At 41.3% G+C, this 26477-nt stretch overlaps 1 protein-coding gene across 2 annotated transcripts in view; it reads left to right on the forward strand.

Annotated features, from left to right (window-relative positions):
• Nucleotides 1-464: 464 nt before the first annotated feature.
• Nucleotides 465-26477, forward strand: part of DNAJC3 (DnaJ heat shock protein family (Hsp40) member C3) — a 91715-nt gene continuing 65702 nt past the window's right edge. The window contains exons 1-2 of one of the 2 annotated variants that reach the window (XM_025441326.3): nt 465-694; nt 17979-18089. In XM_025441326.3, coding sequence (XP_025297111.1) covers nt 613-694; nt 17979-18089 — 193 coding nt within the window. In that variant the 5' untranslated portion in view covers nt 465-612. Of the gene's footprint in view, nt 695-17978; nt 18090-24024; nt 25116-26477 lie in introns of those variants that run through there. The other variant, XM_049099400.1, reaches the window with a different exon arrangement.

A 26477-nucleotide genomic window follows, 5' to 3' on the forward strand; every position in this document is an offset into this window, starting at 1 on the left:
GCCCCGCGCGCCGCCGAGCGGTCCGTTCCGAGACCTCCGCTCCGGGCGCTCGGGCTTCCCGGGGCCAGGCGGGGCCGCCTTCCCGCCGGCCCGGGCGGCTCCACCTGCCTCAGTACCCGGCCCCCTGGAGAACCGCCTCCGCGCTCACCTACGGCTCCGGGAGCGGCCCGAGGCGGCCCCGCGGCCTGCGCATGCGGACTGGGCGGCCGCCTCCCTCGGGCCGGCCGCGGCCGTTTGGAGCGCCCTGACAGCTCCACGACCCGCGGACGCAGCCTCGTCTCGTGCCTCCACGTTGTCCTATCAGAGACGGGGCGGGGCGGCGGCCCCCGCAGCCTATCAGCGCCGACCACGACCCCGGCGAGCCCAGTAGGCGAGCGGCCAGGAGGAAGGCGATTGGACGGCGGCGGCGCTCGGGGCGTAGCGTCGCCCGGGCCCCGCCCCCCGCCCCCGCCCCCCGCCGCCTTCCTCCGCGGGCGCCAGCTGCCGCTTAGGCCTGAGCGAGAGCCGACGGCGGGCGGGCGCGCGGGCGAGCGGGCGCGGCTGCACCCTGAGCGCCGGCGGGGCTGCTGGGCCCCGCACCCTGTCTCCTCCTCGCCGCGGGCGCCCTCGGACATGGTGGCCCCCGGCTCTGTGACCAGCCGGCTGGGCTCGGTGTTCCCCTTCCTGCTGGTCCTGGTGGACCTGCAGTACGAAGGTGAGTCCAGGCTGCCCTGCCCGGCCGGGGGGCGGGGGGCGGGGGCCGGGGGGGGGGGCTGTCCCGGGCGCCCGCCCCCGCCCCCGCCCCACCCCCACCCCCACCCCCACCCCCGGCGCGAGTCCCGGGGCGGCCCGGGCGGCTGGGCGGGAGCCGGGGAGACCGCGCGGCCCGGCTGGGCCTGAGCCCGCCCCTGGGCGGGGGCCGGCGCCCGGTTCCGGGTTTGTGGGGGGGGGAGAGGCGCCGGGACGGGCGGCTTCGGAGCGAGGAGCGGGGCCGAGGGGAAGCGGGGGGGCTGCGGCGCGGCGACTCCCGGCGCGTCGGGGGACGCGGAGCCCCGAGCCGCCGTCGGGTCCCGGCCCCGCTGGGACTGCGCCTCGGCGCCGGGGCACTGGGTCGCGGTGGCTGGGAGCAGGCGGCGAAGGCGGCGGGAGGGGAGGCTGCTTTCGCTTTGGAGTTCCGGGCGGGGGGAGGGAGCGTGTCGGCTGCGTGCGGCGGGGCCGGCGTCGACTGCCGCGAGTTGGGTAACCGCCGCCTGGCTCGGTTCGGCGGGTCGAGGTTGCCGGGTCGGGGCGTGAACCAGCCGGTGCAGGAGTTGCAGCTCCCGGAGGGCGAGGCACGGAGTTTGTGGTCCTTTACTACTTCCCCCCTGCGTGGTGTCCCCTTCGGCTTAGGGCTGGCTTTCCTTTTTTGCGAGTTCTCTGAAAAAAAAAAAAAAAAAAAAAAAAAAAAAAAAGGTCCCCTTATTAAAAGGTACGGAACGCTTCGATTTCGCAAGAGTCCTACAGATTGGATGGTTGGCTGCTCTTAACAGAATAGCAAAAGTTAGAGGGCTGTCCCATCTTGAGATGCCCCGGGGGGGGGGCGGGTAGTAAGAATTAAAGCTCAAAGTGCCAGTGGAAGTCGTGCTGCCAGCCTGAGGACCCCGGTAGAGTGACAGATCTCGTGCTCTGATCTACTTTCAAGCCTATGGGAAGGGCGAGGGAGGGGGTCACACATTTAGGTATGAGTTTTAATGTTAGATTTGGAGGGAGTAAGGAGCCACAGTTGGGAATTTTTTTTATGGTGCCCCCCCCCCCCCCCCCAGAATTCTCAACCTGAAAAAACATTTATAATACACTCCACTTTTTAGGGCTCATTCAAGGCATTGTTGGTGGTGGTGTTCTCCTGGTGACCCCATATTTTTTGAACCCCAAATCAGAGCATATATCATGACAACATTGGGACAAAGTATTTGACAAAGAATTTGCCTAGATTGCCCCCAGACAGTCTAGGGAATTGAAATTTGGATGCCCGGACCACTTTAATATGGGTTGAGTATTCCAGTTCTCTTGCATTTTCTAATCCTGACACTCTCCTCCCCCCCCCCCGTCCCCCCCCCACACTTTGTCCAGTTACTACTAGTAATTTATTTTGAGCACTCAAGAAAAAGTTGCCTGTGTTCTCTACAATGCTTTTTTTTTTTTTTTTTTTTAAGTAATGTGCACATTTTTGTAGGATCTGCATGTCCTGCTAGCTTTTGGACTACCTTTTTGCAATTGCTGTTCTGTGGGATTCTTAGTACTTCATTTCCTTCCTTTAGTATTTTCCATAAGAAAAAACTTCCTTAGTTTTTCTGTATAGAAGGCAGTTCTCAGAGGAGTGCCAGCTGTGCCAGTGCTGTTCTTGAGGAACATTGCCTGTATCAAGTAGCAGGGACTTGGTACAGGTAGTAGGGAAGAAAGGGAAAAGATCTTAAATTGATTAAAGGTTTGTGTGCCAGGCACCTTTCAATAAGCAATCTCTCACTCATGGGAAGATGTGATAATTGTACCTATTTTACAGATGAGGGAACAGAGGCTCCAAGAGTTTAAGTTTAGCTATGACGTCATAGAACTGTTAAATCCAAGCACCATAAATTAAACTCACTTACGTGGCTTTAAAGTTCATCTTGTGTGCAGGCTGGAGACAGAGATTAAGTGGGTGACAGTATCATGAGGGCCCCAGCATTTGTAAGTGGTGGCAGCTGAGAGAAATAAGCACTTTTTTTGTTTACCACTGGCAGTAATGAGGTGATTTCCTGGCATGTTGTTGTTTTGTTTTAAAGATTTTATTTATTCATGACACAGAGAGAGAGGCAGAGAGACGCAGGCAGAGGGAGAAGCAGAAAGAGCGCCACACAAAGAACTCGATGTGGGACTCGATCCCGGGACTCTGGGATCACACCTTGAGCTGAAGGCAGACACTCAACTGCTGAGCCACCCAGGCGTCCCTTCTGGCATGTTTTATACAGTGGTTCTCAAACTTGAGTGTGTATTAGAATCTTAATTGGAGGGCTTTAAAACAGTGCTGGGTCCCTCTCGCAGGGTTTGTGATTCAGTACGTCCGGATGGGACCTGAAATTTCACATTTCTAAAAAGTAACCACTGGTGAGAACCACCGGTCTAATAAGTCATATAGAGGAGTAAAATTAGGTGGCTGCCATGTACTAGACACTAAATTTGGTGATGGGAATGTAAAAGTAAGAAAGAACCTCTGACCTAAATTGGCAAACTGTTAGCTCCTGTTTTCCAAAATAAGTTGTGTTTGGCTTCAGTAACCTCAGAGTCCTCCAGGGGGATGTAGGTCTGAGGTTCAGAGGGAGAGGAAACGAAGGAGAAAGGTGTGAGCCAGTGAATGTGAAACAAAATTGCATGTGACAAGAGGGTCACCAGTAATTAGCTTAGTTGGCCTATTTTTTTTCTGACTTAAAAATATTCATCTTTTTTTCCCCCCTAGGCTTTTCTATTAATTGTGATCCAAAGAAAGAAACTATGTAATAGTCTTATGAATTGAAAGATTACATCTTTTAGCACCCCCTTTAGAAATGGCCTTTGAAAGAAGTCCAAAGCACTAGGTTAGGAATAGAATTTTTGGAGCTGAAAGAAAACTTTAGTAGTTTCTAGTATTCTCATGTTACAGATAACATAGCTATTTTAATTCTTTGCTAATGATTTGTTCTGTTTGGTGCCTTGACTAGGAACACAGCCTGGGAACCAGGCCTTCTTTTATCTTTTTTTCTTCCCTAACATGCTTCCTGGACCCAGTTTTTCTTTATTTCACTGAACTGACTTGACTAAACCATTTATTTGGCCATTGTAAAGAATAGTTGGAAATCTTTAGGTATAAATGATATTGATAATTTTTATATTCATCTAACCTACTTAAAGTGTGCTTTGTCTTTTCTTGGATTTTTTCTGGCATTATTTAAATTTGGAAAGAAAAAATAAAGTAGGGAAAATGAATGATACCTCAGTAATTTATATATACTAAGTATTTTAGCAGATGATCAGATAGCATTTAGAGTTCTTTTAATGTGATAAGCTGTAGTTAGTAATATACAAGTTCCAGTTTACTTGACTAGTTATCCTGAAATGTAGTAGTTTTGATTCTGTGGGACAGGTTGTTGCTCTGAGATGGGATTCCCTACAGGAATTATTAGGCTTCTCATATGAAGTGGATTAATTATGGTTAAATTTAATTTCTTTTTTCATGGTTTTCCTTTGATTAATGTCCAGCAGTTTATCTTTGTTTATATGAAAATATCATGGGAACCCAGTCACCTGCTTTTTAGATTTTAAAGATATATATATATATATTTATTTATTTATTTATTCATTCATTCATTCATAGAGGCGCGCGCGCGCGCGCACACACACACACACACACACAGAGGCAGAGACACAGGCAGAGGGAGAAGTGGGCTCCATGTAGGGAGCCTGATGTGGGACTCGATCCTGGGTCTCCAGGATCATGCCCCTGGTTGCAGGTGACACTAAACCGCTGTGCCACTGGGGCTGCCCTGCTCTTTAGATTTTAACCATAGGTATTTTTCTTTCAAGATCTTTAGAAAGCTGGTTTTAAAGAAAAATTATTTTTTGTTTTGTAAATCTAATACGTTTGTGTCTTTTGGAGTTCCGGTATATGGGAATCAGTCAGCAGAGGCTTACTCTAAAGCGCTTTCTGGTGAGATAATCAGAGTATACAACTCATGATTTTGTCATCGAGTTTACAGACCACTTGGGGGTATTAAGATATGCTTTGGGAAGCATGCATGTCCTCTTCCCTCCTTTCTCAGTTTGGATTTCATGATCCACCTATAGTCACTCCATTGCAAACACCCTTTAATTTCCTTGCCCCTGTATTCTTTTGTTTTACTCAACTATCAACGTTTGACACCTGTGAAACCCAACTTGGCCAATTTGTTTGTTGTACCTCAGAGTTGAACATAGGTGGAGAAAAATGGAGACAACCCTGCTGACTGGTCTCATTGTAAGCATATAACCTCAATTTCAGGAATATTGCCAATATTCCTACAGTTCCCTAGTATGTCTGTTCCTGGAAATCAGGATTTCAGACCTTTTCTTTCCTTAAATCTCCAGTGTAACCCTCTTTTCCTCCATCTCTTTACCTCATTTTTTTAGACTTTGTTCTTATTTGAGAAAACGAAAGCCACCACAGGGCGATTCCTTTACTTTCTTCCATGAAAGTCATTAGCCTATCTATGTTTATATTTGTCTGCTACTTTTCTTATATTAAAATGGATAAAGTATCTCTATTCCTGGCAAAATCCAATTCCTATACTTATGCCCTGGATTTTATTTCCTCCCATCTTCTGAAAATATTGCTCCTATATTTATTGTTTCTTTCCTTGTCATCACTTTGTTTCTCTCTGTGGGATCTGTTGACATCAGCACTCCAAAGTGCTGTAGGGTTTCCATCCTAAACTGTTCTTTGATGTCGTGTGTCCCTTCTGCTACTGAACTGTGTCTTTGCTTCTCTAAAAAGCAGGACTTTGAAGAGTTGTTGATAGTCTATTTCCTCATCTTTTGTTCTTTCTTTAACACATTACTGCACTGATAACTGCAAATTCTTACTATGTGACTCCTATTTACTTACACCTCTTTCATCTTACTCTTCTCTTCATCATTAGGCTCTCACCATGCCAACTTCTTTTTTTGATTTATTTTTCTTTTATTATTATTTTTTTTAGAGAGAGAAAGTGGTGGTGGGGGGTTGGTGGGAGGGGCAGAGAGAGAAGAAGAGAGAAAATCTCCAGCAGGCTCCACACCCCGTGCTAAACCTGATTCAGGGCTCAGTCTCAAGACCCCAAGTCTCAAGACCCCAAGATCATGACCTGAACCTCAATCAAGAGTCCAATGCTTAGCCAACTAAGCCACCCAGGTACGGCTACACCAACTCCTTTTACTTCCAAATGCCAACCTCATTTCTGACTGATTCTTGCTGTTCCCACAGTCTGGAAAGCTTCAAATGAGGTCTTCATTTTTTTTTTTTTTTTAAGGTTTTATTTATTTAGAGAGAGAGCGCGCATGAGAGCACACACACGAGTGGGGAGGTGGGGAGGTGGGGGAGGGTAAGGGGCAGAGAGAAGCAGACCCTCCCCACTGGATAGGGAGCCCAATGTAGAGCTCCATACCAGGATCCTGGGATCATGACCTGGGCCCAAGGGAGATGCTTAACTGACTGAGCCACCTAGGCTCCTGCACATAAGGTCTTCAAATGAACATTCATATTTCAGAGAAGCCTATCCTGACACACTATGTAAAAAGGACTCTCTCCTTCAGTTAATAGTCTCTGTTTACCTTTCTGAATTTTCTTCACAAAACTTCATATTGTCTAAATTATCTCATTTATTTTTCTTTCCTGTCCTCTCTAGATTATAAGCTTTATGGAAAGAGCTCTTGTCTCTGTACTTGAAACATAGTGACGTGAAGTAGATGTGCAATAAATATTTTTTAAATGGATGAGTGAAGTTGACTATCTGAGCTGGTTTTTTTTTTTTTTTTTTTTTTGCATGGACTCTTCTAAAATTATTTTCTAAGTTTAGAAGATAAAATTCATTTATGCATTCAGAGTTAATTGAAGCAAAGGCAAATAATGTCCATTGAAATTGAGCAAACCTAGTTCAATAGATTTTATTATCCTAATTCACCTAGGAACATTTTAATGCACACATTTAGTTCAGATGTACCACACAACTATTCAGCCCTTTTTTCCTTTCAATGTGGCTCAACCACTTTTTGGGTCATGGTGGCTGGAGAGAGATGCTTGGGGTTTCCAACTCAGTGTATTTATATTGAAACTGTTTTGTCATTGGTCCTTAGTTGACCATGGAATTGCTAAGATAATGCACTTTTTGCTCTTTCTGTGGCCAATTTCCACTTTTTCTGTTTTTGCTCTGAAACTTCAGACTCTGCCCCATCTGTCTTGACTCTTGGATTCAGATCAGATTTTTTTACATAGTATTTTGTCATTTTTGCCTCAGGTGCCTTTGTAGGATGACCTGTGGGTTTTCCTCTTCCATCACATTTTTTTTTTTAAGATTTTATTTTTAGTGATCTCTACACCCATCATGGGCCTCGAACCCACAACTCCCAGGATCAAGAGTGACACTCTGCTCACCGAGCCAGTCAGGAGTTCCTCTCTTACCTCACATTCTAAGTTGCTCCAATTTGAATAACCACCCTGGGCTTGCTACCTGTGACATCACCTGGTCTTAGCTTGAACCTTAGAATCTTTCATCACTAGTTCTTGCCTTTTTCATTCTTGTTCTTGGACTCTTGATTCTGACTCTCACCACATTATACTTTTAACCCCTCAATTTCACATTTCTTAAAATTCTGTATTTCTTGCTCTCTAAAATATGATGGATTCTAATACTAACTTCATGGAAAGACTTAGCTACTGTACCCTTTTTCTTACACTTCCTGTATATTTTGCTGAACTATAGCTATGCTTGTCTAAGGAGAAACCTACTATTTAATACTGGTTAGGAAATGGCATGGCATTTGATTGCTTCTTTCTCTCTTAGAGAGTAGGAGATAGCTCTTGTCACTGTCTCCTAGTATGTGGCAGAAGAAGAAAAAAGTAACCATGGCTCAAAATAGGGTTGAGATACTATAAAAACAGCCACAATTTGCAAATAATTTTCTCTTTTTACATATCAATGTCTCAAAGAATCATCTTTGGTAGTATCAGTTTGATTTGATAATTGTTAATATGTATCCTGGATTCTATTCTTTTTTCTTTTTTTTTTTTAACTTTTACACTAAGTATCTTGTCGTATGCTGTGTATATAAAATGATTACCCTTGTAAAATAGAAATTTATGAAAATTCAGAGAGGTACATGTTAAGGACTGACAGAAGTAGTAGTATGGCACCTGTTTAGGGATAAGTTTTTGTTCAGGCTTCAAATTTAGTTCTTCTTTGAATATTCACTAATTCATGAAAAGTGGTTTAGAACATTATCCAAAAGATTCGTTTTACTACAAAAAGGAACAGACTTATCGCTTGTCAGGCTTTTGGCTAAGATCAAGTGAAGGAACAGACTTCCTGGAGTCTGAAGGGATTCCTACTTGAAGTTACTCTGGTCAGCTGGGATTGTGTTGAACATTCTGTAGACAGAATTGTTTCAAATCTGCAGCTACCTGGGAAACCTTCAGGTGGTTGAGCCTGGCTCACACAGGAGGAACCAGATAGATGATCCAGACATCAATTCTGTTATTCTGATGACTTGTGATACTTTTAAGTAAGAGGGAAGATTGGATAATGAGTGTCCACTTTGCACAAGGTACTGAATTAGGTGATTTAAAGAAGAAAAGATGTTTTTTTTTTTTTTCTTTTTTTCTCTCAAACTTTTTATCTGGATTGGGGTATTGTGTTGTGAGAGGCTAGCAAACTGTGAAGGTCATTATATTGAGATGGTGATATTGCAAAGTGAAGTCATGTACTTGTGAGTGTGGAGATGTCATAGCAGCATAGAAAGGGCTTTCCCCCACCCTCTCACTGCAGTAGTTAGGGAAGGTCTCACGTAGGAGCCAGCATTTGGGGGCAGAATCCTGATGGAGGAGTAGAAATTTCCCAGGGGGCAAGCGGGAAAGGTCTTTTGGAACAGCAAGTTCAAAGGGATGTGGCTTGAGAACATAGTCTATTCAGGGAAGTACAGCTAGTTCATTCTGGTATAGAAGTGTAAAGTAAGAGGTGGAGGAATGAAGGATGATAAGGCTGGACCCACATCATGGGATCTGATCATTAAGGGTATTATTTGCCTTTAGATCTGAAGGGGTTTAGACTGAATCTAGCCACTGATGTGAAAATACTGCATACTTTTTATTAGGAGTGCATTTTTTAAAAAAGATTTTATTTATTCATGAGAGACACACACAGAGAGAAGCAGAGACATAGGCAGAGGAAGAAGCAGGCTCCCTGCAAGGAGCCCAGTGTGGGACTCAATCCCAGACCCTGGGATCACGCCCTGAGCTGAAGGCAGATGCTCAACCGCTGAGCCACCCAGGCGTCCCTAGGAGTGCATTTTGGAAGGATTGCTCTGGTCCAGCATGGGAGCTGGATTTGGAGGAAGATGAGGGAGGATCCCAGTTGGGAGGCACACCATCTTTTGCAGGGAGAAAGGAGACTGCATAACAACCCTTAGACTGTGGCAGAGTCAGTTATGGAAATGGGACCAAGATGCACAGAAGGAATTCTTTCTGCATGATTGGGGTAGGCCATGGAGAATTTTCTTAGAGGAGGTGGTATTTACTTATTTTAAATGGAAATCATATTGGATAAAAATTGTGACATAATAAAGATCAGAGTTTTATTCAGAAGGGACAGAAATGCTGGATATGTCTTTTAATCCTAGAAGGTGAGAGAAATTGAGTTTGAAGAGTAATTTAACTTTTGGGGTGACAGTAGAGGGCATACCAAATTACTTTTATTGGAAGGAATAGTAAAAATGGAATAATTTTAAGTGGGTTTTGGTACAGTTTACAGAGAAGTTAAAGGTCACCCCGAGGCGCATGCCTGGCCTTAGTGACCATGGAAGTCAACCCCTAAGGCTTAGCTCTTGTTGTCCTGTCTCCCAGGATATGCTTATCAGAGAGGTAACTCTGCTATGCCAGGTTCTGGGGCCCCCGTTCTTTGATGAATTTCACCTGTTTATTCAGGTCATGAATGTCAATGAAATCAGATAAGTAGGGGTCATTTTTGTTCATGACCAGTTGGTGTAGTTCCAGTAGTGACAGATTTATGCTTTTTTCCAAGTGTAACTCTAGCACACCCTTATATTCAGCCAGTTCTCCCGGTTACCATAGTCTGGTCAGTCTTTCCTTTTTTCTCTCTTTCTCTCTTCTTTCTTTTTTAGATTTTATTTATTTGACTGAGAGAGAGAGAGAGAGAGAGAGAGAGAACATAAGCAGGAGGAGCAGCAGGCAGAGGGAGAGGGAGAAGCAAGCTCCCCTCAGAGAAGGGAGCCCAATGTGGGGCTTGATCTCAGGACCCTGGGATCATGACCTGAGCCAAAGGCAGGTGCTTAACCGACTGAGCCACCCAGGTTCCCCCATATTTGGTTTCTTGATATCCTGAAGAATTTGGGATTTGGCCATCTTGTTGCTCTGCAACTTCTGAGTTTCTCAGCATCTTTCTCCTCTTGAGATTGGTGAAGAAAATATTTGGCAAAGTTTCTCAAAGTCACACCACTGGGGTCAAAGTAGTAAGAAAAGGACAGGTAGATAGATGTAGGAGGCATAGAGCTCCAGGTTGATTTGGCAATTTGATGGTGTCTCTGATTCCTAGATGTAGTTTTGGTGCAGCTCTGAGAGGAATGCATAATCGTGATGGGTGGCCAAGAAGGGGTCCTCTGAGGGCACTGTTAGGAGGTGGTAGAGAGCCAGTGGGATGTTGAGCTCTTTTTCCTTCCAAAAGGCACTGTGAAAGTAGGAAACCACAATGACTCTCAGTGGGGAATGTCTGTCTTGAAATAGCTTGATATAACAAACAGTTTGAAGAGCTTTGCAAATGCATTCTTGTCTGCTGCTAGACTTAGGTTCAAATTAGCGTTAGAGGTTGGAAACCATTCTGCTAAGATGTTATATTAAATAATGGGTTGAGTGAGTGAAGCATACAGGGCTTAGTAACTGGAGCACCTAGCCTGGATTATAGGGAAGAGGATCGTGAGCTGTGCTGAAAAGAAAGTTGGGCTTTGGGATCGAATCTTGTTTTGCCAGTTGCTGTGAGTCTTCCAGCAGGATGGGTAACTTCTTTGAGTCTCAGTTTCCTGAGTTATAAGAATATGAAGGATATTTACTTTCTATGGTCGTTGTGAAAATTAAGTGAAATTATGACACTCAGAGTATCTAGCACATGGTAGATTCTTATTTCCTTCCGTGTTACAACTTTCCTGTTAAATATTTTCATAGCTGGAAAAGGAAAACATTTTGACTAATAGTTTATTTCATCCAGATTTCTTCCTTCCTCACGCAACCTGGAATCTTCTATTCAGTGCATTAATCTGATCCTTTGAGAAAATGTAACAGGGAAAAGTTTGAAACCTTCATGTTATTTTGAAGTCTGTCCCCTTCCTATTCCCTGCATTTTGGAATACACAGAATCCCATCAACATGCCACTGTAATTACTTGTACCCCCTGTAATAGGTTGAATTATTCCAGAGTTCATACACAGTGCTTTCATCATTCATATTTGATTCTTAGTTAGTCTCTACTGTACACATACTTCAAAGTGAATGATGCACAGATTTTTGTATTTTACACTAGGAACTATGTAAAATAACTATATTTATGGATGGATAATTCATATTAGAAATTATCTTTAAAAATTGAAAATGAGCAATCTGTTTTATATCCCTACCTCTAGTCCCTTAAAAAGATTTATTTATTTTTTTTAAAAGATTTTATTTATTTGTTCATGAGAGAGACAGAGAAAGAGAGAGGCAGAGACACAAGCAGAGGGAAAAGCAGGCTCCATGCAGGGAGCCCGATGTGGGACTCAATCCCGGGACTCCAGGATCACGCCCTGGGCGGAAGGCAGGTGCTCAACCACTGAGCCACCCAGGCATCCCCACATAGTAAGTTCTTTGTTAGAACCCATTCTAATGACGTCTCTTTTACTTAGAATAAACTGTGATTTTCCTACCATGGCCTGAAGGGCCTAGTGTGATCTATCTTGCTTATATCTTCTTTACCTCCCTCCATACTGGAGCCTCCTTTTGATTCCTTGAAGGTGAGCTAGGTGCTACCCAAGCCTTTTGTACTGGTTTTATGTTCTTTGCTCGTCATATTTTGGACTTCTTGGAGGCAGCAGTCATTCAGGATTCTCCTTCCACTCCCTGATCTCTTTCCTCTCCATTATGTTTGAACTCAAACATTATCTTCTCAGGGAAGACTTATTTGACCCTTTTGTCTATATTAAGTTCTCTTCCTCCTCTTTTCCTTTGGCAGTTGGTCAGGGCATTTAGAAATGGTTTTATCATCTTCTCCACAGCTAGAGCAGTTCAGTGCATAAATACTTGGTCTGGTTTTTATAAATGCTGCATCCTTTTTAATTTATAAGAATGTCAATTATATTCATTTTTGGAATTTTTTCCCCTATTTTTTCCCTTAATTCTCTTATTTGATGTTAGTTTCTTAAAGATTGATTTTATCATCTTCGTAAATTTCTTTTTCTTTAAGATTTTATTTATTTTTTTATGAGAGACACAGAGAGAGAGAGGCAGAGACATAGGCAGAGGGAGAAGCAGGCTCAATGCAGGAAATCCAATGTGGGACTTGATCCCCGGTCTCCAGGATTAAGACCTGAGTTAAAGGCAGAGCCATAACTGCTGAGCCACCCAGGTGTTTCATCTTTGTAAATTTCAGAACTGCTCATTGCCAACCTGTGAATATTGATTGTGGGAGAGGGCTGATTGCCTGGCTGGAGGCTGGGAAATCCAAGGGTTCCTTTCTTTTCCTGTATCAGAGTTTGGAGCACTCAAAGAGTTGCATTCACCTGCATGGCACACTTCCCCTTGGGAAGGTGTTTGGATGTGATTTTGCCCACTAACCCTATCCTGTCCTTTCTGTGTCTTTTTTTCCCTAAAATTTTGTTTTTCTGACGGCCCTCCTTGTTTAAAAGTTTTTTTTTTTTTTTTCCTGAACAAGTTATGCATTCTTTAAATAGCTTCTGTCATTTCTGGAATCTGAGCACATTGGGAGGTAGGCTCATGTTTTCAGTTGGCTGTCCTGATCTAGTCTCTGTGGTCCACTTCAAAACATTTTTTTTTTCAATGTAAGAGATTTTTATCAGCCAGTTGTCTCTTAATTGAAGAGATTTAAATAAAAAAAAATTGGTTTGGGGAAATATTAAAAATAAACCAAAGTAGAGAGAATAATATTGTGTACGAGGGTGTACTGTTACTCAGTTTGAGAAATTATCAACACATGGTCAATCTTGTTTCACTTATACTTTCATTTTCCTTTCAAGATTATTTTGAAGTCAGTCCTATTCTTCATATTTTGTATTCTATAAATACTTCAGTATGTGGCAGAGATGCCAGTATAATGCTTAAAAACAGCTGGACTTCTTCCAGAGGGTGGTCTCCTAAATGGCTAAAGCTTAGGTGATTCTTCTCATTGCTTCTTTGGAAAAGACCATCCTATTCATCTCTGTTATGGCCACAGTTTTACACATAGTATATATTTAGTATCATTTGTTTAATGAAATACATTGGTTTCCATAATCTTCATTATGCAAAGCAGGCTGTGTTTTGGCTATGGTGTGGAATTAGGTGACCCTTACTATCAGAATATAACTGGTTTCTGAATTGCATAGTGAACTTTCAGAACAAGAGCCTCTATTCTCATTTTAAAAGGAAAAGCTAATGCTTTCCCAGCCCATTGAAAACTCCAAATAATTTCTCTAAATGTTACCCACGCACTCTTAAATAGGTTAGACATTTTTACATTGTTGCCCCAAACTACAGGGCTCTGCAGGAGCCTGTTTTTGGGTCTCTTTACCTCCCTCCCCTTGCCTTTCTCCTGTGGAGGGGTCCATCAGGCACCTTAGGAAATAAGACACTGTACAGAAATTAGGAACACAGAAAAGGCTACTTTGCTTAGTAGGGCAAATAACAACAAGATAAAGTGAATTTCTTCCAGCTCTCTGCTGTAGTAGAGGAAGAGAATCCAATTGCTTTTGATGACTAAAATGGCACACAGAGTTGTTCACATAGTTGTGGCTGGCATCCTGGATTCTGGTTCTTTCTTCACTTGGCTTCCACATCCAGATAGTCACTGTAAGCCATGTGTAGTCTTCTTTCTCTCTCATATTTCTCTGAGCAATCTGTTCTCTATTTCCATGGCTACTCCACAGTCAGATCACCATGATGTCACCTGGATTATTGTACCAGACACCTTATGGTTTCCCTCTTCCCTTCTGGCTGTTTATGACACTCACCTAGCACTTAAATCGAACCATTCCGGAATAATGAAATCATGACAGAGGAGGGCTACCTAAATGTAAGACTTTAATTTCTCTGAAAGCCACATTGATTCTCTTACTTCTGGGCATTTAAATGTGAAGTTCTTTGTGTTTGGAGTGTTGGTTTTTTCCCTGTTAAGGCCTTTTCACATTGACGATGTTCTCATTTTTCCTTCAGGTTTCAGGTGAGACCTCAGGAAACGCCCTCAGTGTTGTCCAATAGAACTTTCTATGATGAAAGGAAATATTCTGTATTGTTTGCAATGTTTCATGTACTATCCACTAGCTTTCAAGCACTTAAACTGTGACTAGTGTGACTGAGAAGTTGCATTTTAAATTTTACTTAACTTTAGGTGTTAGGTGCCCTAACTTGTGCCCTTACAGCATCTTGTGTTTATTCCCCCCATCATAACACTGTATTACATATTTTCCTAAATTTTTTTATTAAACATTTCACAAAGTTGGAAGAATTTTTTAGTGTACATTCCTGTATCCATCACCCAGATTCTACCATTAGTACAATTACCATACTTGGTTTTAATACATATCCATCTGGCCTTTCTCTATCTATCCGCTAATCCTTTTTTAAAAATACAGGGATGCCCGGGTGGCTCAGTGGTTGAGCGCCTGCCTTCGGCTCAGGGCATGATCCTGGGACCCAGGATTGAGTCCCACATTGGGCTCCCTGTGGGGAGCCTGCTTCTCCCTCTGCCTATTTTTCTGCCTCTCTGTTTGTGTCTCTCATGAATAAATAAATTTTTAAAAAAATCTTAAAAAAATACATTTCAGGGGTGCTTTGGTGGCTCAGTCAATTAAGCGTCTGACTTCCTCAGATCATGATCCTGGGGTCCTGGGAGTGAGCTCTGCATTGGGCTCCCTGCTGGGTGAAGAGCCTGCTTCTCTCTCTCCCTCTACCTGTCACTCTGCCTGCCACTCTCTCACTCTGTCAAAGAAATAAAATCTTAAAAAAAAAAATCAAAACAATACCAGTACACATTCCTCTAAACACTTTAATATGCATATCACCAATAGCTTTTCTTGCTATAAAATTTATATATGATAAACTATCCATATTTTTTTAACAAAGATTTAATTAATTTATTAGAGCAAGAGAGAGATAGAGAACATGAGCAGGGGGAGGGGCAGAGGGAGAAGTAGACTCCCTGCTGATCAGGGAGATGCCAGATCCTGGGACCACAACCCGAGACCAGCTCGACTCTTAACTGACTGAGCTACCCAGGTGCCCTTAAACTGTCTATGTTTAAGTATCTATTTGCTAAGTTTTGATTATTGCACATCCCAGTGTACCCCATACCTCTATCAAGATTAGAACATTAGCATCACCCCATAAGTTTCTCTCCTGCCCCTTCCCAGTCTGTCCTTTCTCCCACCTTCCCAAGTGATGACTGTTCTGATTTTTTTTTTCCTACAGTGTCTGTTTAGCATCCTGAATAGCTTAACATCATGTTCACTGTAAGAGAGAAATGCTTTGGCTTCTTAGTTTTCATATGCACCCTTCTACACACAAAATTAAATTTTGCATTTGGTTTTCAGCTAAATCAGCTCTGTGGCTACCAAAAATAAGAGATTGTTTTAGGGTTGCCCTGGAAGTTCACAGTGGGAGACTTGAGCTGAGGGTTTGAGCTGAGCTGTTTTTTCTCTCACTAAGTGCTCTAGTGCACTCAAAAGAATCCTCCCCCCCTCCCCCGAAAAAAAAGAATCCCTGCACATCACAATCCTTACCTTCATCACTACTTTCATTGCTGTTGTGCAACAGCCTTGGTTTTCCAGTTAGCATGTGATTATTGTCAACCACAAATGATATCTTGATTAATTCTGATTCTAATACCTGCTTTGGATTACTGATATCTTATTTCTTATTGACAGTGAGCTCAGCACTGTACTCAAGCTCAAGGGCATGACCAAACCAGTCCTCAAAACCTGTCTTTGTGGGTCTGTCTGCTAGGATAGTGTATAAGTTTGGCTCTATTTAGGGGATACAGACCATAGAGTAATTTAAAACAGGGAAGTTTATATTAAGCAGGAAATAACCTCCTCAGGTATAGGTGAGTCTGGGTTGGTTGGCCTGTGTGTATGGGATGTGTGTGGGGGGACGCATGCAGCTTGGAGCTCTTGGTGTCCTCACTGGGAGATAGTGCCTAGTCAAGACTGCTGGCTTGCTGAGGGACTGGACCTGTGGACATATGGCTAGCATAGGGCACCACTGGATATCCTCCCCATATGCACCATGTAGCAGGAGCCAGAAAAAAATAAAGACAGCAACAAGATCCAGAAAATATGCTTCGGTACATTTTACTGTGACAGAGTGTACAATTGTGCTCAGCATAAAGAAGAAATGCTTAAAAACCAGTCCATTTTTATTTTACTTTTAAAGATTTTATTTACTTATTCATGAGAGACACACAGAGAGAGGCAGAGACATAGAGACATAGGGAGAGGGAGAAGCAGGCTCACTGAGGGGAGCCTGATGCGGGACTTGATCCCAGGACCCTGGCCGGGATCATGACCTGAGCTGAAGGCAGATGCTTAAACACTGAGCCACCCAGGCATCCCAGCTAGTTCATTTTTAAAGCCAGGTACTGAAGGATGAATTTAGATCGGAGAGGTAGCAGCACATTGATAATTGGCCTAGTCAGTCAGATCATGTTATTGTACTCACAATTCCTAAGTAGCTCTCCATTTTACCCGGACTGTACACAGGCAGGCCCTCTACTTCTTTGACCTCATCTTATACTACTGTCTTCCTTGTTCGCTCTGGGGTAGCCATCCTGGCTTCCCTGCAGTTTTGAAACATAACCTGGCATGCTTCTGACTTAGGGCTCCTGCACTCGCTGATCCTTCTTGAGAAGCTCTTTTTCTACATATTTGCATGGTGGATTCCTCACTTTGCTTCAAGTAAATCTTTGCTCAGATGTCAGTTTCTCGGTGAGGCCCACTCTTGACCACCTTCTTTAATACTGAAAGTCCCAGTACTCCTGATGGCCTCACAAGGCTTGATTTTTTTTCCATGGTACCTTTCACCTTGTTAGGTGTCTGTTGACTGTGTAATTTATGTATTATGTCTGTCTCCTCCCTCCATAATGTCCAATAAGTGGCAGAGGTTTTTGTTTGTTTTGCAGTTGTCCCAAATACCTAGGATAGTGCCAGGTGCCTTGTAGATGCTCATTAAGTACTTGAATATTAAAGTGGACTTGATGATAACTCATGAAAATGAAATTCTAGTTTAATAAAGCAATTATGATAGCAATTATGATTTTGTCATTTGACATATTTTTACTACTGTGTTAGGCAGTTTCCTTTATATTTTGAAGATTGGTTACATTCTTTTTTTTTTTTTAAGTTTTATTTATTTATGATAGTCACAGAGAGAGAAAGAGAGGCAGAGACATAGGCAGAGGGAGAAGCAGGCTCCATGCACTGGGAGCCCGACGTGGGATTCGATCCCGGGTCTCCAGGATCGCGCCCTGGGCCAAAGGCAGGCGCCAAACCGCTGCGCCACCCAGGGATCCCTGGTTACATTCTTTTGACAGACCAGTGATATGGGTATATTTTGGGGTCACTCATACTCTATAAACTGAAGCACTGTGCTTTAGTGTTATCTTTTCTGTGTCACTCTTTAGCGTCTGTGACTCTTATCTGAGGTGCCTGAGGCAAATAACTATACATACATGTGTGTGTGTGTGTGTGTGTGTATACACACACATATATATATATATATTTTTTTTAAAGATTTATTTGAGAGAGAATGCGTGAGCACAAGTGGGGGGACAGAGGGATAGGGAGAAGCAGATTCCCTGTTGAGCAGAGAGCCCCACGTGGGGCTTGATCCCAGGACCCTGGGATCATGACCTGAGCCAAAGGCAGACACTTAACCAACTGAGCCACCAAGGCACCGCATATTTTAAAAATTTTATTCTTCAGAACTAAATCTTGATCATGGAAAGTTAACTTATTTTTGTTGTTGTTTTTAGGTGCTGAATGTGGAGTGAATGCAGATGTTGAGAAGCATCTTGAATTGGGCAAGAAATTACTTGCAGCTGGACAGCTAGCTGATGCTTTATCTCAGTTTCATGCTGCAGTAGGTTTGTATCTTGGAACCAAAATCCTCAGTGGTCATCCTTGTGAATTCTAATTAACGGCTTCTTCTTTGGATAACATTTAAGAAAAACATTATTTAATGTTTTGAGAAAACATTTAAAAATATTTGCAGGATTCTGGATGAAATAGATTAATAAATGCACAACGCCTAAATGCATATGTATCTAACATGAGAGAATTTTCCAGATAATTTAGACTTTCTATTGTAAGTACCAAGAATAATTCAAAGTAGTTTTGACAGAAAGCTTTTCTGTCTTATACAGTTTTTTTGCCCTCAAAAGATTTCACTGAAGGCAGTTTAATTTTCTTGATGACTTGAGATTGTCACTATAGTTATTTTACTTTGAGGACTTTTGGGGATTCTGTGTCCATTGCCTCTTCTGAGTTGGCCGAACTTCCTCCATCTCTTAGGCTGTTCTTTTGCTCACTTGCATTTGTCTGTAGCGTCGATTATCTTTGCAGCTGTTAGTCTTTTGGGACTGAGAGAAACGAAATGACCACAGTAAATAGGTTATAAGTGAGCCCTTAAAAGATTTTCTTAGGAGTCACTGCATACACTTTTGTGCTAGGACTATTTGACACTGACTTTTCTGAATTCTTTTTAAAATTAACTTATACATTCTCACCTTTATTTGGGATGGTTAGGAATGACAAGTTAACTGCAGAGTAATGAGGTAGGGTTTTTTTTTTTTTTTTTTTTTTTAAGATTTTATTTATTTGAGAGAGTGAGTGAGTGAGTGACAGCATGAGCAGAGAGAGAGGGAGAAGCAGACTCCACACTGAGCAGGGAGCCCAATATGGGGCTCAATCCCAAGACCTTGGGAATATGACCTGAACCAAAGGCAGATGCTTAATTGACTGAGCTACCCAAGTGCCCTGAGGTGGGTTTTTTTTTTTTTTTTTTATAAGATACAGTTCTGCTCATCAGAAGAATTATCATCCTACTCTTATAATTTACCTTATAAACAGAACATGATTAGATTTTGGTTTGGCAGTATTTTTCTTCATGTTTTTTAGTAAACTCAGACTTTTATTACTGGTGTTATTAACTTTCTGGAATAATAGGAAAGCTAGATTTTAATCCTGACTTTGCCTATGTTTGATAAACCTATGTTTATTGCTCAAGTTATGTAAGTAAATTTTGGCTTAAACAAGCTACTTGCATATTTCTAGCAGTTTTCACTGTGCCACCCACAAATGGATTTTTTGTGAAAGTTAGGTGAGAATAATGTATATAAAGATTTTTTTAAAAATAGTGTACAATCACACATGGAAGGTATGTAGAAATATAATTTTTTTTAAAATTTTATTTATTTATGATAGTCACAGAGAGAGAGAGAGAGAGAGAGGCAGAGACACAGGCAGAGGGAGAAGCAGGCTCCATGCACCGGGAGCCTGACGTGGGATTCGATCCCGGATCTCCAGGATCGCGCCCTGGGCCAAAGGCAGGCGCCAAACCGCTGCGCCACCCAGGGATCCCCGAAATATAATTTTTATGTCTCTGAAAATTAAGACTTTTAATAAACAGACTTGATATGTTAATAGTTTCTATAAGGAAATTCTTTCACTTTAGCGATTAGCTCACCTTGGCGAATGGTAGGTAATTGGCACAATAATTGCACAAGTTACTATATGACCATATCATTACTGAGTTCACACTTTTCTAGAGTTTTGAACTGTCTTCAATGCTGTGCAGGGTAATGAAAGAAAATTTCTGTTATTGTTTTAGATAAAGCGTGTCTTAAAAAAATACTGATTCTTCCCTAATAGTGCAAGAAGATTTGCAGAAACATATATCTTCTACCTACTTTATTATTTGCTTTCTTTAATCTCAGGTTTAGCAGAAACATCAGGGCCATGGCATATTGTTACAGTAGTTTAAAACTATTGCCTGTTTTTCTTTAGCTTCACTGCTAAAGAATTCTTGAGATGGCTCTTTCCCAAATACTCAATAAAATGTTACTGTATTCACTGAGAGATGTGAATTAGTAAAGCTAAAACATGGTAATCTATTTGTGGAATTCGGTGAAGGGAGAAAGTGAAGCACTACTGGTGCATTCAGAATTCAGAGAGTACCATTCTGGCTGTCTTAATTTGGTGGGTGTAGCAATTCTCAGATGGTGCCCATGTCATAATTTCTGAGGAAGACCTGTGTAGTTTGGGACATTCATCATTTTAGTTTGTGTAAAATACTGATTGTAACTGTAGAAAATAAAGTTTAAATTGTATATGATGGTAATATACAGGAGGTGGTGATGGGGATAGTGGTGTTATGGCCTGTTGAATCTCTTATGAGATGTGTGTTTATCAGAAAAGAGCTTTAGATCCTCTGTTTCAATTGTTTCATTTACCAAACAACAAATTTAGTGTGGCCACACTGGCTGCTTCGGATAGCCCAGTGAATTAGGGAGACCCTGTCACCAGCATTGAGTTAGTCTAGGTCTCCTGACTTGTAGATTAATGAGTTACACAGTTCCTGGTGTAGGCCATGGAGCCTTGTCTGTGATGAAATGTCATTTGTGTTTTAATACATTGCTTTAAATGGACCATATAAAGGACTCATTAAATGTTTACTCATTTATTATACTGCCCAAATTCTCAATTTTGTGATGTGCTTTATTTCTTTAACTTCTGTGATTAGAAATTGATGTTAAAGTTTGTAATTGAATTTGGCTTGCAGCATTTGTAAGTTATCAATGGATCATTTTTTATTATAATACTGTAGTTGACATTTTTTGTGGTTGTGGCACCCTTCCATTTTCATTTTTGAAAAATTAGGTGCATTTTGAAAATTACCTGGGCCTGGTATGTTTTATGATTACATTTTTAACACAATAAAAGGTTTATATATTAAAATTCCATAGCAACACAAATTGTTTCTGTACTGTGGTACAGATCTATCAGTGATTTGATTTGAAGCTTTTTTTGTATCTGGAATATGAATATTTTTTGGCAGGAGTTTTAAGATTTGGAACTGATGGAAATATTCTTGATCTGTTAAAGAACAGTGATGAGTACCACTTTCTAATTTGTCTTCTGAAAGTTGCATCTATTTCAGTGTTATGAACCAGACACAAGTTTTTTTTTTATAATAAATTTATTTTTTATTGGTGTTCAATTTGCCAACATACAGAATAACACCCAGTGCTCATCCTGTCAAGTACCCCCCTCAGTACCCGTCACCCGTTCACCCCCACCCCCCGCCCTCCTCCCCTTCCATCACCCCTAGTTCATTTCCCAGAGTTAGGAGTCTTTATGTTCTGTCTCCCTTTCTGATACTTCCCACACATTTCTTCTCCCTTCTCTTATGTTCCCTTTCACTATTATTTATATTCCCCAAATGAATGAGAACATATAATGTTTGTCCTTCTCCGATTGACTTACTTCACTCAGCATAATACCCTCCAGTTCCATCCACGTCGAAGCAAATGGTGGGTATTTGTCATTTCTAATGGCTGAGGAATATTCCATTGTATACATAGACCACATCTTCTTTATCCATTCATCTTTCGATGGATACCGAGGCTATTGTGGCCATTGCTGTTATAAACATCGGGGTGCAGGCAGACACAAGTTTTGTTTAGAGATTTACCATTAGAGAAAACTGCAGTGCAGTGTGAAAATCCCCTCTTATTCTCACAGCATGATCTTATGGAGATAATGAATTCTAGGGTCTGAAATCACTTTTTTGATAGACTTAACAGAATGTCTTAGCTGTATCTGACAGGAACGAATGTCTCATGAGGTGGATTAAATGGTGTGCATTTCTGAAATGATATGTTCCTCCATTTATTTGGTAAGAAAACCAGTATCACATTTACAGTTTTGCTAAGTCAAAAGACAAAAGCCTATCTATATTTATTGTCACTTAACTATATCATGATGCTTTCTCATTACATTTGTACTTCATTTGCGAAATGGGGACAGGCATTACTATTCACATTTAGACAGAAGGACACAAAGGGTACTTTAGTGACTTTCTAGATGTCACATTCTAATTCAGAAGATTGTGAACTTCTTAGGGATAGATAGAATCTTATTATTATTTTTATTGAAGTATAATTAGCATACAATATTAGATTAGTTTCATTGTACATGTTGATTTGACAGTTCTATACATTATCCATTGCTCACCATGATAAGTGTAGTCATCTGTCACTATACAATATTATTACAATGTTGTTGACTCTATTCCTATGCTATACGTTTCGTCTCTGTGAGATTTATAAAATGAATAAGTCTGTGCCTCTTAATCCTCTTTATTTTACCCATCTCTCCACTTCAACCCCTCTGGCAACCACCAGTTCTCTATATTTGAGAGTCGATGTTTGTTGTGGTTTTTTTTTTTTTTTTTTTTATTTATGCTATTTCTAGATTCCACATATAGGTGAAATCATAGGAAGGGTGCCTGCTGGCTCAGTTGGTGGAGCATGTGACTTTTGATCTTGGGGTTGTATGTTCGAACCCCATGTTGGGTGTAGAGTTACTTAAAAATAAAATCTTTAAAAATAAAATAAATGAAGCGGTGCCTGACTGGCTCGGTCAGTGGAGCATGCAACTCTTGATCTTGAGCCCCAAGTGTAGAGGTTACTTAAAAATAAAAAAAACTTTAGTAAAATAAAATAAATGAAATCATGTGGTCTTTTCCTTTTTTCTGACTTATTTCACTCAGTGTAATACCCTCTTCGTCCATCCATCTTATTCATGTTATTGCAAATGGTAAGATCTTTTCTTTTCTTTTCCTTTTCCTTTTCTTTTTCCTTTTCTTTTTCCTTTCCTTTCCTTTTCCTTTCCTTTCCTTTCCTTTCCTTTCCTTTCCTTTCCTTTCCTTTCCTTTCCTCTCCTCTCCTCTCCTCTCCTCTCCTCTCCTCTCCTCTCCTCTCCTCTCCTCTCCTCTCCTCTCCTCTCCTCTCCTCTCTCTCTCTCTCTTCTCTCTTCTCTCTTCTCTCTTCTCTCTTCTCTCTTCTCTCTTCTCTCTTCTCCCTTCCCTTCCCTTCCCTTCCCTTCCCTTCCCTTCCCTTCCCTTCCCTTCCCTTCCCTTCCCTTCCCTTCTTTTCTTTTCTTTCGATGGCCGAATGATATTCCTCTGTGCATGCACTTTGTCAGCCACATCTTAAGGTTAGGTGTCATCCTATTTTGTCATTATTTTAATCTCTGATAGGCACTCAGTAAAAGTTTGAATGAAGGAGTGGGTAGAGTTGGGTTAGCTGGAAGCGAGGATAAAAATTTTTTGTGTCTAGGCAAGGGTGTTGGTCTTTTCTGCTTTCCACCACCACTGTGTACATCATTTGTATGTATTTTCTGATGTATTTTCTCCAGATAGTAGTTGTGGGTTTTTTTTTTGTGGCTAATTTTCTCATATTTGAGTTGTTTGGTAGTTTGAGAATTAGACCTTAAATCTAACTCTTATGTTCAAATTTCCAATAAACTATTATAACAATTTGGGATCCCTGGGTGGCGCAGTGGTTTAGCGCCTGCCTTTGGCCCAGGGCGCGATCCTGGAGACCCGGGATCGAATCCCACGTCGGGCTCCCGGTGCATGGAGCCTGCTTCTCCCTCTGCCTGTGTCTCTGCCTCTCTCTCTCTCTCTCTCTGTGACTATCATAAATAAAATAAAAATTAAAAAAATCTTAAAAAAAAAAACTATTATAACAATTTGAATGACCTGTTTTCAAATGAAATTTAATATTTCTATTTGTAGGCTTGTAAGTATTTTAAATAATGAACTGTATTGTATATTGAATGGATAACATAATGATTATTTTCAAAGTTATCAGATTTTGTATTATGAGAAACTAAGCATGAATTACTTAAAGCCAATCTTTATTCAGCTGCTGCTTTATGCACAATGATACAGGAATGGACACTAGTTCTAGGAACTGTTGGTGTTTTAAGATGAAGATGTGGGAAAGCCTTTTTTTTTTTTTTTTTGCCATTCAGGTGACCCTATACAGCTAAGAACATTGGTTCTTTTTTTTTTTTTTTTAAGAACATGGATTCTTGATTCACACATTGAGCCATTATCATTTGATTCCTTGTTTTTGTAGGTTTTGTTACAAATTGGGGTTCTAATCCCATTTCATGTCTCAAGAAATACCTAAAAACTGAAGAATAAAGCAAATGAAAGTGAGCGCTCCAGAATTATTATTTTTTAAAGATTTTATTTATTTGACAGAGAACGAGCAAGCACAAACGGGGAGCAGCAAAGGGAGAGAGAGAGAAACAGACTTCCCACCGAGCAGGGACCTTGATGTGGGGCTCAATCCCAGGAATTTGGGATTGTTACCTGAGCCAAAGGCAGATGCTTAATTGACTGAGCCACCTAGGCACCCCTCTGGAATTATTTTATATAGATATTTTTAAATATATGCATAATCAAATACTTAATACAAAAGCTATATCATATATAACCCTCTTTGGAGGTTTTTCTATGTAGACTGTAATGATCAGTTTTTTCCTAAATAGAAGTCCAATGCAATTTTTAGTGAAGGTGCCTTTTTGATAAAACACCCAACATCATCACTGAGCATTCTTCTTTTCTTGAAAGAACTAGATACAGAGTTCAAAATAAGCAACATCTGTGTTTGCAAATGCCATTGCCAATCTCATATGAGAGAATGATCTGGATATCCTGGTGAGACACATCTCTATAAGAGCTATGTCTGTTCTCTGGAATCCCTGAGTGGAGTGGCTAGCAGGGAAAAAGGGAACTGTGTGATCAGATGTTTGCTTTGCCACCTGGATGGAAAGTACTCCAAATGGAAAACTTTCCCAGACCAATGATGTCACAATCTATGAGCAGCTCGTCTTCCAAAAGCAAGAGATGGCAGTGTCTGCCAGAGCTTCTGTGCCAACTCGGGAGGACTGCTGGGACCAGAGGACAGGCAGTGTAGCACAGACCTCAGCCCTCTCTCTCTCTCTGGTCCCCTCTGACAAAAACCTCTTCTGGACTGAACAGAGTGAGGCAACAAAACATTTACTCCCCAGGATTAGAGACCTGGCTCTGGAAGGTAAGACCCACGGGAAGGGAGCCATATTCATCTGGAAGCTGGGAAATGTTTTCCTTGGTCAGTGGCTGGGCTCATGTTGGCGTGCTTCCTTCTTGTCCACAACAGGTTGGCACTAAGGAGAGCAAACAAAATAGAAGCCAATTTAAAGGGTCTGTTGGACTTTCTCAATGAGAAGGACCCAGGAATCAGGGCCAGAAGCAAGGGACGAGTAGGGTAGGGGTGAGGAGACCCTGTGGGAAAAGCTGGCTAGCTCCAGGGACCTGTGAAGTATTACAGTGTCCTGTGGCAATAAGAAAGACCAAAGAAGCTGTGTCTCTTCTGACTTCTTTTAGTCCCTTGCTTGTCCTAGGCATGTCTCAGTGTTGGTATTTATTGTGGTGATCAGCAATTTGTTTCCATTTCCTTTTATTTGAATACCTGTGGGCCGGGTGATACAGTGACACAAAAGTGAATTCACTCGAATTTATTTCTCTAGACTGACGTGGTATATAATAGTATCAGAGGGAGTGGTAAGTGTTATGGGCACAGTAAGAGGCATACTATCTTACCGAATGCTATGGAAATGGAGGGAATGGAAGGTATATTTTCACATGTATAATCAAATAAGTCATTTGAGCTGTGCCTCTGAGATCGAATAGGATTTGGACATATGAAGATGATAGTGTGTGATGTATACTCCAGGCCTTAAATTGTGTTATATCTAGTATTTATTTTTTGCTTAGTGTAAATAAGTCATGGAAAACATGAGGTTTTTTTTTCTCTGATTAATGAATGTAGAAATACTCCCTGTTCATTGTGACACATTTTGGGATATGTATATACAGTATAAACAAAACCCCATCTGTCTGCCCAGATGACTTCTGTTGACCTGTGGTAAATTTCCTTTTACTTTCAGAGGAGGTCACTTAAGCATCAGAAATCCTCAGGTATCAAATCATTCTTACAGCCAACTATGCTGATCAGATTCACATATTTAATTTATTGCATATTCTAAATTGAATATGAACTGAACCTAAAAATATTCTATATCATGTGTGCTCTAAATATAGTTACTCTGTTTACTTTTTCTTCAGGCTAATTACAGTTTTTTGTAGGAAATGTCCTATATACAGGCTGCTGACCGTGTTCTTTTTCCCTTATCTTCTAAGCCAAATGGGCCAGGAAAGAAATTTCAGTGATACTTAGCTGGGATACATGGATTGTTTTTGGTTTTTGTTTTAGATTTGAGAAAAATTAAGTTTATTTTTATTGTTAAAATTCCCAGTTCTCTTCGTTTTTTAAAAATTTAACTACAATAAAATATGTAGTACAATAGAATGCATATTACAAAATTTACCATTTTGACCATTTGTAAGTGTATGG

This window comes from Canis lupus, chromosome 22 (genome assembly GCF_003254725.2).
Source record: "Canis lupus dingo isolate Sandy chromosome 22, ASM325472v2, whole genome shotgun sequence".
Classification (NCBI taxonomy): domain Eukaryota; kingdom Metazoa; phylum Chordata; class Mammalia; order Carnivora; family Canidae; genus Canis; species Canis lupus.